The sequence below is a fragment of the Triticum dicoccoides genome, chromosome 7B, assembly GCF_002162155.2.
Source record: "Triticum dicoccoides isolate Atlit2015 ecotype Zavitan chromosome 7B, WEW_v2.0, whole genome shotgun sequence".
NCBI lineage: Eukaryota > Viridiplantae > Streptophyta > Magnoliopsida > Poales > Poaceae > Triticum > Triticum dicoccoides.
In genome coordinates this window covers 69,996,377-70,010,853 of record NC_041393.1, presented here as the reverse complement: position 1 = coordinate 70,010,853, position 14,477 = coordinate 69,996,377, and the positions used below count along the sequence as shown (strand labels likewise).

The window sequence follows — 14,477 nt, the reverse complement described above, 5'->3', positions numbered from 1 at the left end:
CTTGTAGTTTTGGTCCCTCTCTGCTTCACGCCAGCAACATTCTACCCGACACGACGAGACTGGGACAGCCGAAGCTCGCATGCAAGCACTCGCGTACGACGTGAGTAATTCTTTTAATACAAATGTAGCTAGCGAGCGACGTTGGCAAATCTAACTAAGATCGATCTGGCCCAGCAGTCTGCATACGTAGCTGTGTCCTTGAGAGTCTAGCCACTGCATGCATGCAACCATCGTTTGAACTTTGAACCATCGTGTATGTCACGTGCCACGCGCGGTTATACTAATTGGCTGTTGGAATCCTCGCAGCTGGGCTTTACTAATTTGCTAACCTTGAAGAAATGTTTTATTTTACATTGTTTGTTTTAAGGTTGCTTACCACATACACCTTGTGGTTATTTGTACATCCGTTGAAGCAACAGACTTAGACTATTGACCTAAGCAAGTTATCCATCCAAGGACATCTCCAACGTCGTCCATCAAAACATCGCCCCGGACAATATGATTTGAACACTTTCTGTCATCCAAAGCCGTGCACCAAACGTCTGTGGACCGGAATGCACTTCCAAATTCTCGCAAAACGGAAGCAAAGCTAGGAGAGGTTTGCAGGCGTCTGGATAGCCGCCACATAGGCGTCTGACACCCCCGGCCCGGGCAAAAACCCCACTCAGAGCCCCACATTTCTCACTCCGCCCCTCCGCCCTTGCTCTACATCCGTGTAGTATGAGACTAACATCGCCGCTGCACCACCCACTCTGCCGCCTAGGTCTTGCCGGACCTTCGACGGTCCACCCAGGCTCCAGCCCCGACTTGCCTACACCTCCCTTCCACCCTGGTTTGGACTGGCCAAGCGTCGTCCGCCCCTGCACATTGTCGCCCAAGGCGGACACCACACCCCGCAAGTGTTTGTCCCATGCCATAGCTAAATTTATTGACATTTTTGTAGTTTAATTTGAAGCAAACATGATGGATTTGGCCAGAGAGTACTTCTACGCCGAGTTTATGGATCGGTCCTCGTCAGATGAGGATGAAATGTGATGATGCAAGCGGTTATTGAATATCTGGAATGTGCGGAAGAAGCATGTTCTCAATTTAAAGGGATCAATCAAGGGACATCGAGAGTTGAATTGGGGTAGGGGCATATGGTGCTAGTGGATGACTACTTTGTCCCTGATGCGTTATTCGAGTCCTTTTTTTGCTGTCGATTCCGGATGAGCTGAATTGTTCTAGATCGCCTCTACACTGGTGTTTGTGCCTATGATGACTAATTCATCTTGATAAGAAGAATGCCGTTGCAAACATTGGATTCTCTGACTACTAGAAGTGCACAATTGCGTTGAGGATGCTTGCCTATGGCATGGCGGCAGATTCATTGGATGAGTACTTCGGGATATCCGAAACCACATGTCTTGACGCCATCTTCAGGTTTGCTACAACGGTGGTCAAGTTGTTTGGACCAGAATACTTGAAAGAACCAACTGTAGAAGACACTGCACGGTCGGAAGCAAGAGGGTGACCGGGCATGCTCGAAGTTCCTGGATTGCATGCGCTGGCAATGGAAGAATTGCACATATGTTCTACAAGTGCAATATCAAGTCCATCGCAAAAGCCCATCATCATTCTTGAAACAATTGTATCACAAGACCTTTGAATTTGGCACTCTTTCTTCCGGATGTCCGGGTCTCGCAATGACATCATCATACTGTAGCCGTCTCTATTGTTTGCAAAGTTGTGTGCGGGAGAAGCTCCTCTGTGTGACTATACCATCAATGACTACAACATGGGCTATTATCTTTGTGATGATATCTATCCTTGGTGGACGACCTTCTTCAACACCATCTATGGTCTAAGAGGTAAGAAAGATCTCACTTTGACCAAGGACAAGAAGGATCTAGAAAGGATGTCGAGAGGGCATTTTGAGTGCTCCAAGATCTTTTTTTTTTGCTCCAAGATCATTTTGCAGGTGTTCGAGGACCTGCAAAAATATGGGATCTATAAACGTTGTGGTCATGACAACTTGTGTGATCATGCACAATATGATTAGATTGCGAAGGATGAGAGTGGTGGCGTCCACCACGGTCTTAAATTTGAGCGTATGGGTGATCCTATCCAACTTCCAGAGCAATAATCCGATGACATGTAAGGATTTTATCCAAATGCATCAACAGATTCGCCATCGAACACTTTTGGTTCCACTAGTTTTCCTCCCCTAACCGTATATGGCAACGGAAAACTTTTCCCTCTAGACCTCATTAGCGAGCCCCTGGATTTGCCTCCCCTCTGCCTATCACTCCAGCGGGCGATGGCGGGAGGGGAATCCCGGTGCCTCCGCTCCTATTAGTTTAAGTTAGGGTTTTTTTAGTCCTCACAGGTGCGACGCTCGGGTGGATGGTGACGATTCTTCTTCGAGTTTATCATCTAGGCTCCGATCCTCCTCGACTTCGTCCATATGAATGTAGTCGACGGAGCTCTGACGTAGACTCCCTTGTCTCCTTGGGGCGGTGAGGTTAGGGTTTCCCGTCATGTGACGAGATTTGATGTTAGGTGCTTCAGATCTATGCAAGGTTTCAACCGCGACGACTGCTACTCCAGGGAGCTGGTCCCTACGAAGACTTCCCGACTGTCATTGACAAAGTCAAGCTGGTTCCGGTAGGGGACCGCCGACAGCAGCGTGTAGGCGGCTCATTCTTGCGGCAAGATTGGTTGTTCGGTGGTTTCGGTGTCTCGATGTAATTTTTATTACGTTTGAGAGGCTTTGTACTTCCGGTGAACTTTTAAATTTGATTTGATGTTTTCCGCAAAACAAAAAAAGATTCTCCATCAGGCAACTCATGAGCAGTTTCCAAATGATCTTGTTGAGCATTTGTGGGCGATTTCATGGGAGAACTAAAAATTGTGTCCAAATAAGTTGAATTCAAATTTTAAAAAAAATTATTGGAAAACTTTATCTTTAGATTCTAGTGCTTATATTTGAATTGTTGTTGCATTGGAATAATGACATAGCATTATTATGGACAAATGATGATATTTATTTTAAATTATTTAAAGCCGCCCTTTGTTCCTTGTCCGTGAAAGTCCGGGTGTCTATTTTGATGGACAATGTTGGAGATGCCCTAACGACCCAGGAAGAAACGGATGCCTAGAGGTATAGAGGTAGAGCGTAGAGAGTGCATGAGTATTGGCTGGCTGCCGGAAGTGCCCAGGAAGTTTCGCCACATGTACATGACATTATTGATCTCTGCCCCTACGTCAACGCGGTGCGGTACGTATACATGGATAATGTATGTACATATATCATTTCCCGGCGAGTATATATACTCCTACATGTATGTATGTACACTTGTCACTTACGGTCCACGGTAAACCAACTCATCAACATTTAGTAGCTAGTGATACTTCAGCCGCGCGCATGGAGTGGCCAACAAGGCGCCTGCTCGTAGTCCTCTACCTCTTGCTTTGGACCAGCACCGTCGCCGTTGGGTCGCCAGCGGCGTCGGCGCCGGAGCCAGTGGGGGTGGGCGTGGTGCTGGACCTGACGAGCAACGTGGGGAGGAAGACCCTCGCCTGCATTTCCAGGGCGTTGGACGACTTCAACGCTGGCCCGTACGCCAGCTACGGTGCCGCGCCGGTGATCAAGCTGCGCGTGATGGACTCGAGCGGGGATCTGGCCATTGCGGCGCATGCTGGTAATATAATTAACCGTTAATTGTACTTATCATTATCTATTTACGTTTATTTAATTATTATTCCTTTGAAGTCAATTTGACTTGACATGCTAACTACAAGCATTGTTAATGAATACGTACCATCCACAAGGTGTTTAGAGAGGTGTTTGTAAAAATTGACCGGTTTTGGCATAAACAAGTCACTTATTGGCCGGTTTAGAGAGGATTGTCGCTACTACAAAAAGGAAGTTTGTTGATTTTGCTTTCATCATTGATGATGCATGACCCCTCCCACCGCTTTATTTTCTCAAACCACGCGATAATCCTTCTTTTTCAAACTGTCCTCAACTCCTCATTTTGGGGGAAAGAAATCCCTTGCAAAGCAAGCAACAAGAATCTAATAAATCACAATAGCAAGAATCCCTTGCAATCAACACAATCTCAATCACACAACATTATCTTTCCTTACCTTTGCCTATTGATTTTCTCCCCAGAACATATCTCAATCTCAACCTAACAAAAAAAATTATATGTCGAACCACTAAAATAATGTTGTCCATGTTACAACACACGAGTATTTAGCTAGTTTCTATAGGAAAGGTGCCTAACTAAGCGTTTGTGACCAGTGCTTAAGAAAAATTCGGTTCCTTTTCACAGGCACCCCTCTAAGAACCTTATATATGGCCTTAGCGAACAAATCAGTCTAAAGCTAAATAAACGATTATAGAAAAATACGTTCCTTTATTTCTAAAATATAGAGACATGTGCCCTAACTAGTCTTGAGAAGACATGTGCATATATGCAAAACATGTTCCACCTCATTTTGACCATACTAATTACTAAATTTAAAATCCTAAAATTAATTATCGCTTAGAACATTAATGCAATTAAAATGACTCCGGGACATCAAAAAAGTGAGTAATAGTCCATGAAACGGGCCAGAATCGGCCGAAACTGTGATTGTTAATGACCGACACGTAAGCGCACCTTGGAGTTCGACAACCATAAAAATCGCATTGGGACCCCAAAACAGTGAGTAATACTCCATGAAACGGGACAGAATCGGCCAAAACTGCAAGTGTTGATGACCGACATGTAAGCACACCTTGGGGTTCAACAACTATGGAAATCGCTTCGGGACCCCAAAACGGTGAGTAATAGTCCACGAAACGGGTCAGAATTGGCCAAAACTGTGAGTGTAGACGACGGACACATAAACGCACCCCGAGGTTCATCACTCATGGAAATCGCTCTGGGTCCCCAAAACGCTGAGTAATAGTGCACGAAACGGACTAGAATCGGCCAAATATGTGAGTGTTGATGACCGGCACGTAAATGCACTACGGGGTTCGTCAATCGTGGAAATGACTCCGGGACCCCAAAACAGAGTAATAGTCGAAGAAACGGGCCAGAATCGTCCGAAATTGTGATTGTTGATGACCAACACATAAGCGCACCTTGGAGTTCGACAACCATGGAAATCGCTTTGGGACCCTAAAATAGTGAGTAATAGTCCATGAAACAGGCCAGAATCGGCCAAAACTGCGAGTGTTGATGACCGACATATAAGCATACCTTGGGGTTCAACAACTATGAAAATCGATTCAGGACCCCAAAACGGTGAGTAATAGTTCACGAAACGGGTCAGAATTAGCCAAAACTGTGAGTGTTGACGACGAACACATAAACGCACCGCGGGGTTCATCACTCGTGGAAATCGCTTTGGGTCCCCAAAACGCTGAGTAATAGTGCACGAAACGGACTAGAATCGGCCAAATATGTGAGTGTTGATGACCGACACGTAAACACACCCCAGGGTTCGTCAATCGTGGAAATGACTCCGGGACCCCAAAGCAGAGTAATAGTCGAAGAAATGGGCCAGAAACGGCCGAAACTGTGATTGTTAATGACCGACACGTAAGCGCTTAATGATACGTGTTTTGACTTGAATTCCCCTCGACGAGAGCTTCAAAATAACATCTCAATTTGCATGACTATCATGTTAACACTGAACTCTTATAATCCTGATAGTTTGCGGTTCCTTGGTAGTAATAATTTAGTAATTTACAGGTATTACCAATTCCGGAATGTAATTATTGAAGTGTTACCAATAAACTAGATGATACCTCGCATTGTTGTGGGAATTGGTTGCAATATACATCAATGAGATTAATTGTATGCAACATGAATATTTGAATTAACAATATGATGACTAAAATTGCAAATATATATGATTTATTGTATTTGATTATTGTATAGTTATAAAGTATTTATTGAATATAACTAGCATAATAGAGTGGAAAGCCTTTTTCCATGTATAATTGCATGTTGAGGTGGGCCTTTTCCTATATAGTGGCGTATTAACATAAATAGGTTAGTAGGTCACCTTTTTAATTATACAATATAGGATAAGAGGCGGTATGAGACTATAGAAATATACTATCAGGCAATTCTTACATAGGGGAGTGGGGTTGACATATTACTACTCGTAGCCAAGTGACTATGTCAACAAAGTGGATGTGTTTATCTATATATCCATCTAAGCAAGTAACAATAACCTATCAACTACTAACAAAACAATTACTGAAACATATCAACTTGAGATTTAATTTAAAATATTTTCATTAAAGGCAAGGGTGAAAAAGGATCATCAACTAAAGAGAATTTTTTGATACCATCTATGTGAGTCTTGCTTTTGCTTATGGGAGAGTGCATGAATGTGTTATTTTGTGGACATAATTTGGGTGGGCACATGCCGCCAATGGACATGTCTTCTTTTAACAACAAGTTAATTCAGTGAGATTAAATTTTTAACCTCCCACAAAAGGGGATAAGTTTTAAATTGACTGTAGGAATAATACCCATATGGTTGAAATAATGATAGTCTGAAATATTCAAGCTATCCTAGTTAGTTTTGTGAAAAAACTCGATTTTAAAAAACTACATCTGGTTTGCTTGTAAAAAATTGCTAGGACCTTTTATTTTTAGAAAAAAGGAAGAAGCGCCCCAATCACTATATTGATTGATGCACACATCCATCTTTTGTTCCAACACCAAGTTGTAAAAAAGGTACAACAACGTTATGACAACCAAAAGGCAATAAGATTACACAAGACACTCAAAATAAAAAGCTCTTAGTGCCAAGTTCAATTCCATGGCGTGATTAATAACACATTTAAAAATCAAAGAAACCTTAACCAGCACATTTACACCACTGCCTTGTCCCCCCTTCTCCCGCTGGATGTATCTCGCCAACTCCCGACTCGTTGAATTCCTACCATCACCAACCACTCCCCCACTCACACCTCCCTCCATATGCCATCTCCTCTACCTCATCCCTAATCCTCGTGACTTCCACCTGATCTATTTGACCAACCACCACTATCTCATACTAGTTTTCTTCCTCCTACAACACTGCATCAAAAGTGTACTGCAAGGCCAATGTTGTGTTCCACTATGTAATGTACAACGGAAAGGTGCATGGGGCCAACTTCTGCACATGTGTCTCAACTAAGATGAAGGCGAGGGAGTATGAGGAGTGACTTGTCTTCTTATTTAGAGTGACAACGGTATGCTCTATGTGGCATGTGAGATAACAAGGATAGAGGCATTGTCTGGATGGAGGCGACAATGATGGCACAGACTATGGTGGATAGATGGCCACAAACAGGGGGAGCTCCTGTTGGGCGATCATTTCTAAAATTTGATTTGTAGTCTACACAATAGTTTCAATCAAATATGATATTGAAAGTTGTGCCAACTTAATAGTGTCAACCAAGTGAGATGCTAATTTTTGCATACAAATACAAAACTAAATGCTTGTATCCTTTTCAAAACAGACAGGTTGGACCAAAACCCAATCGAGTCGCTAGGCTACAAGACACCACATTCTCGAATGTCCTGGAGCTTTTTCAGTCACAATTTTCTTTCCCAACACTTTCCATGTGCGGAAATGCCAACTCCATCATAATTAATTGACGCAAAAGTCTAAATTGATGGAGAAGGGCTGTTAATATATTTGAAAAAACATATGTTGAGGCTACAATAATTAATTGCATGTTGTCGGGTCTTGGCTCTTCTACCATACTGACTTGTGTGACAACCCAGTTCATCCAAAAATTTGAATTGATGGACAATGGAGGTAATTACATTTCTGCCTAACATCTAGGCACCACTATTCATCCATCATACAACCCGCTACCCAGCGGCTAAGGCCTCACGAAACAATATCCCCATTGACCCAACATCGTGGCCATGCCCCCATCTTTATCGCAACTATCTCCTAGAACACCTCTGGCTTTGCTCACAAGGTACCCTTTCTTGTGGGCTTGTGGATCCCCCCTCACAACATCCATGGGCATGACCCCACCTCCACTGGTTTGGTACATAACAAAATGCCAAAAATATCTATTTTTTCTAATATGCAGAAGTTAGGAGATCATGAAGGATATCTGAAGCTATTGCACACCATATGGCACTTCTAATCCCTAATTTTGATGTGAAATCTCATGGAGAATGCAATAATTACACCTATTTTCATGGCTAATTATTGTGAGATTTCTAACAACTACTTGGATAATTTTTTCATGTCTATGAGTTTTGCAGCCGAGGACTTGATCAAGAATGCCCGAGTGCAAACCATCATCTGGGGTCCTCAGACACTAACTAAAGTAGATCACATCGCTCATCTATGCCACAAGAACCACATTCCATTTCTCACCTTCTCCGGCATTTCCACAACAATGTGCGCTTTCTGGCTAGAAAACCATGATGTGGCTTTCGGAGACCATGACAAGATTGGCTTTACACTTGGAAGTGATAATATAACCTTTCTTAGTCCAAAAACCAATACAAGAAATGCCAGAAAACTATATACAAGAAAAACAAAGAAGATATGCAAAGGTCAGACGAAGCTCAAGATCGCCGTGCCACAAAAAGAAGGTTTTCAAGTTTTTGTGAATGTTATTGGTTCTATTTCCAATAAACAAAACATCACTGGCTACAGCATTGATATCTTCGAGGCTGCTCTGAGACATTTACATCCTCTCCCATGCTATAAATTTATTGTTTTCAATGGTACCTACGATGAGCTAGTAGGCAACGTGTCTTCGGGGGTGAGGCTTACTCTTGCTCACTCGCATCCCAATTTTTTTGAGTATTCATTTGTTAATATTTTAGTTTCTTAAACCTAGATAAAATTTTAATCTCAACTAAATTTTGGGTGATGAATAGGTGTATGATGGTGCAGTGGGAGATGTGACGATAACCGCGGAGCGAGTCACTAGCACGGACTTTACAATGCCATACACACAATCTGGTGTGTCTATGCTTGTGCTCTCCGAGGATGAGCCAGAAACAATCCGTTGGACATTTGTAAAGCCGCTAAGTGGGAAGCTTTGGTTAGCAACCATGGTATTCTTCCTCTATACCGGCTTTGTTGTGTGGATGATTGAATTGCCCAGGAATCAAGAGTACCAAGGGTCAAGTTTGAGACAGTGTAGCACTGCCCTCTACTTCGTTTTCTCCACTTTGACGTTTTCTCATGGTCAACACCTCAACCTTAAACTTCGTGATCACATCTGATGCCTATCCTGATTAGTTTCCACCATATATCTAAGGTAATATAACATATTTATTATTCCATCCACAGGTCAAAGTATTAGAAGCCCCTTGTCAAAAGTTGTTGTGGTGATATGGTGCTTTGTAGTGTTGATTCTAGTACAGAGCTACACAGCAAGTTTGTCATCTATTCTTACTGCAAAGAGGCTCCGTCCTTGGGTAACAGATCTGGAGCAACTCCGGCGTAATGGTGATTTTGTAGGATACCAAGATGGCTCATTTGTGCGATCCTTCTTGATGAAGCATAATATCAGTGAAAGTAAGCTAAGGAACTACAAGAAAAAAGAAGACTATGTTGTTGCTTTGAGAAAGGGGTCCATGAATGGAGGTGTGTCAGCTATCGTTGATGAGATCCCCTATTTAACCTCTTTCCTCTCTGATCGTCAGTACAAAAATGACTTTAAGATGCTCGGGTGCATATACAAGACTCCTGGATTTGGTTTTGTGAGTGACTCAACCTAATGCTTTGGTCTATTTGTTATATTTTTTTTTCCTGCAGTGCTACACTGCATCATGAGGAAAAAAATAAGTTGATAATTAACATCATGTTTTTATCCTCAGGCATTCCGTCTAGGTTCTCCACTAGTGCGTAACATTTCAACTGCCATCTTGAACCTTGAGGGAGGGGATGAGGGCTCACAAATTGAAGAGAAATGGTTTGGCACAACTTCACCATCTATGGGTGTTGGTGCAGTCCTCGATGCTGATTCTGCACCTCTCACACTACAAAACTTTTCTGGTCTCTTTGTCATCACAGGATCCATTTCAACTCTCATGTTGCTAATAAGCATTGTGAGATTGGTTTATGCCAGATGCATCAAGTTGGGAAAGGCGAACATGGAAATCATTAGCTATGATTTTGTGGATGAGGGTGCGTTACAAAATGGCATGGAAAATAACCCCAACCCTAGTCAACAACACATCCGTGAAGCTATCACTGATGATTCCCCGGGCATCCACGGAAGTGGAGAAAATGATGGGGATGTAGAGGCTGACCCAGTGCACTAGATTGTTATGCACGATGGGCATGTGCATGCAGAACACACCTAGCTTTAGATGATCAATGTATGAGATGGATTTGTTAGGGGATAACCAAATGCCCATGAGTGCTTTGATGAGTGGTGTGCATATCTACTTCTTTAGGTTGGTATTTCCTATGTTTGTGAAGCAACCCATGTTCTAGGAGTTCTCTAGTTGTATAGTAAAAATATGATCATTTAGACATAGTTCTGCTTTTGGTTTGTAAAGATGTAACGTTGTGCGAGGCAAGTAAGTTTCTGGTTTTGGGGGACACGTCTATTTATAAATGGATGTAGTCTACACCTTCATCATCACCCACGTTATTATATAAAAGGTGTCACACCATACATAAGCATAGGCTACAAAGTTGTACGGAACTAGAATTAATTGTGTAAGTATAACATGCATGGAGTTTGTTTTGCTATGGATCAAATTTAGTTTATCAAATAGTTTCCACCATGTTTCTTGACACGTGACTAATTTATATATGTGCTACACACAGTATGTCTTCTACTAGCCTACTGAATGGTTAGAGGGACTGTGGTATCCCCAACCCATCAGGGTTCAAATCCTGATGCTCGTATTTATTCCTGGCTTTATTTTAGGATTTTCGGCGATGCGCATTCAGTGGGAGAAGACGTTCCTGTCGACGACGAGATGCCTACGGTTACTTCGTAAATTTCAAGATGATATACCGACTCAGTCTTTCGGAGGTGCTCATAGGGGTAGGGTGTGCGTGTGTGCGTTCATAGGGGTAAATGTATGCGCGTGTATATGAGCGTTTGTGTCTGTACTGATGTTCAAAAAAAAAAAGATCATGATGACTCATGTTGCCGCGCTTGTCAATTTTAATGGTAAATTTATATAAATTAGCAAATAAGGTATTTATTTGTTAGTAACTAAGTAGTGAATAATTTTACTAATAGAAATATCTTTCAGCCATTCCTTTCAAGATAAGTTCTTAGCATCTACTCCCTCCGTTCCATATTAGTTGTCGCTCAAACGGATGTATCGCTCACATCCGTTTGAGCGACAACTAGGGGCGGGCCCAGATCAATTCATGGGTATTCACTTGAATACCCATTATTTTTTGCAAAATATTATGCATATATAGAGTTTGTATCGTGTACTGTATGAAAGAAAAAGAGGCTTACAGGTTGTATACGCTCTTACCCCATGGATTAGCCGGCCCACCTGCTCCAGTTTGTCTCCCTTCCCGGTTCCCGCTCCAAACATGGCCTAATGGGCTGATTCTCCTTCCCGTATTCGGCCTGTCCCAGCACAATTCAAAATTCTTGTAGTGGATGTGGGACCCCTCAAAAAAAAAGTAGTGGATGTGGGGGTAATCGCATGCAGCCCTGATCGATATACCGGATCACACAGACAGGCGCCTCCTCCCAGATCTCATTTTTTTGAGGAACCCTCCCAAATCTCCCCGCTAGAAAGCACAGTGCGCAGCCAGACGAAGGCGGGGGCACCGGTCGTGGTGCCATGCTGGCACGCGATGGTGCCGCGCATGCATCGATGCTGGAGATTTTGAGTTGAGTCGCCGAGCACGTTCATCAGTTGACAGGTTGATCTTTCCAGATACGTTTTCCATTTTTTTCTCCATGGAATGTGCTTTCCTTACGACCTTTTCAGTTAATTATTAGATGGTTGTCTTGGATTCTTTTTATGGAGGTGCTTCAGATTCAGAGTTGTTTGTTGGTCAATCTTCTTTTGTTTCGGACACATTGGGGCATTAGTAGTAAGTACTATGTGATTTTATTTTGGATGTATTGGCATTAATATTACTAATTGTATCCTCTATTTCTATCAGATGTTGGCACTTTGATATGTTGAATAATCAATGAATTCATATGTTGAACACAGTTTCAAGTTATGATCTCAGATAAAAAAGGTCAACATATGATCAGAATCTGTGGTACTCTTCCCCTATTTTTTATATTTTATATACTATACAATTCAAAAAGTACTGCTATAAACATTTATACATGCCAAAAACAAGGGGATGTAAGAAAAATGTAAGCCTTGAATTTTGAATACACACTCCTGGAATCCTGGGCCCGCCCCTGGCGACAACTAATATGGAACGGAGGGAGTAGCTGAGAAAGCTCATAGGGTGTCATTTTGGTGCCCTGAATCCACACTTCACAATCCTTATTTTTGTTTTGAAATGGAACACATCGATTCCATACTTAAATTGGCTCAGCTAAGATGTTGGCCCGTCGAACACTTACATCGTCAGGTAGGTCCTCATACCACACATGCGAGACTGGCTGGTGACTAGCACCGTAGGCTGCTAAAGCGTGCGCAAGATTATTACATGCCCGTGGGGAAAAAGCGAAAGAAATACTATTGAAATTTAGATAGGCGAACTGACGGATCTCCTTAAATAGGAAACCTTCGGGTGCACGGTTCGATTCAGTACCTCGAAGCGCCTTTAACAAAACCTGACAGTCTGATTCAACCTCCACATTTGTCATTTCCTAGTCCGATGCAGCATGCAGAGTTGCGAGACAAGCCTCCGCCTCCGCCCGCAGTGCGCTCGCCACATGAGACCTCTCCCAATACATTGGTGCTAAAGTGGAGTGCTAAGTGCATTAAAATGCTTAGTAACTAATGTCCCCAATACATCGGTGCTTAGATTTTATAGCTAAGCCTTCTCTATTTAATTGTTTACTAATAAAACTTCTTCATTTATTGGTTGGTAGTCTTTTTGCCTAGGTCCACGTGCATAGCGTTGGTTCTTATTGGGGTCACCATAATACTCCCTCTCCTCCTTAATTGCTTTGCCACATCATTTTTCTGCCTATATGGCATCCTTAGCACCTGTACACCATGGAGCACTGGGAAGGACCTGAGGCAACCGGCCTGCACCGGATCCTCTGACATCCCCAGACTGGTCACGAACCACGAAGCCCCAACCCTCTGCTCCATCTGTCGTCGAAAAGGCCCCGTCAAAATTAATCTTTAGCTGATCGCCCATCGGCTTCTTCCATGCATGCACTTGTTTGACAGATGTGCCCGTACTTGGTTTATGATATAAGCACGACCTCAGACGTGCCGATGGTATGGCCCGATCTTTTACGATGCAACAAACTACAAAGGTAAAATAAATACTCCCAATTACACGAGCGATACGCGTAATCTGAAGTTGGGGTATCGACAAACAACGAACAATCCCTTGACACACGAGGAACCTTCCATTGTAGTAGCCATAACCAGCACGCAATCCGCCGATGACAACGGACCTCAAGCCAATAGCTAGAAAATTCTAACGTGCATGCACAAGAAGTCCCTTGCCAAGTGAAATCTTCAATCAAAAATTTTCAAGATACATAAAACGAACACCCAGAGGGTCGCTTCATTCTAGGTGTATAAAAACTCAAAATTCAATCTCCCCTCAAATACATGACGAGCGCTCCTTTTATATTCGGGACTCCACCGGTCGTAAGCCCTAAAATACTCTAACCGACCTAACCCAAACTAATATGCTAGATCCTCTCCTTTTACATCTCGGAGAGAAAAACTAAACTAGCTAATAAAAAACTTGTACGAGGACCTCTATCCTGGGTAGTGCTCTTTTAGTTAGAACGCTAATTAATCAAGGACGCAGATAACGCCTACATATGTGGGCGTTGAGGGGTCTGGCTACACGTTTTGTGTGGTGTCTAAGAGAATCAGCCCACATGCTTACGTGTAGGCAAAACAACTAGCGCCCATATGTATCTTTTTTTTTCTCGCGGTCCCTCTCACATGCCTACGTGTGGGCAAAATGGATAACGCCCACACGACCTCTCTTAGCCACATACCTCATGGCCCCGCACGACCCGCGTGACAGTCACCACGCGTTCCCGCAGTTGCCATGGTTCGGACCCTCTTCAATGTCCGTCTAACTGCAGTTGCCATGGTTGCTTAACTGCAGTTGTCATGTATAGTCCGGTCTACTGCAGTTGCCATGATTTCAAAATTTTAGGAGTTGCCACCTACTAACACTAGGCAGTTGCCATGTATTGTCTGGTCTACTGCAGTTGCCATAATTTCAAAACTTTAGGAGTTGCCACCTACTAACACTAGGCAGTTGCCATGTAGCACTACAAAAAAGGCATGATAAAAAAAATGTTCGGGTAAAAGAGAGAGTTGTCATGTGCTCACAAGCACGCTATGGTAGTT

General features: G+C 42.9%; 1 protein-coding gene across 1 annotated transcript; it reads left to right on the top strand.

Moving 5' to 3' along the window:
• Positions 1 to 3,406: 3,406 nt before the first annotated feature.
• On the top strand, positions 3,407 to 10,289 carry LOC119338627 (glutamate receptor 2.8-like). Its single transcript, XM_037610921.1, has 5 exons — positions 3,407 to 3,683; positions 8,268 to 8,776; positions 8,895 to 9,207; positions 9,313 to 9,725; positions 9,843 to 10,289. Exons 1-5 carry the CDS (start codon positions 3,407 to 3,409, stop codon positions 10,287 to 10,289), a joined length of 1,959 nt encoding a protein of 652 aa, XP_037466818.1.
• Positions 10,290 to 14,477: the final 4,188 nt, after the last annotated feature.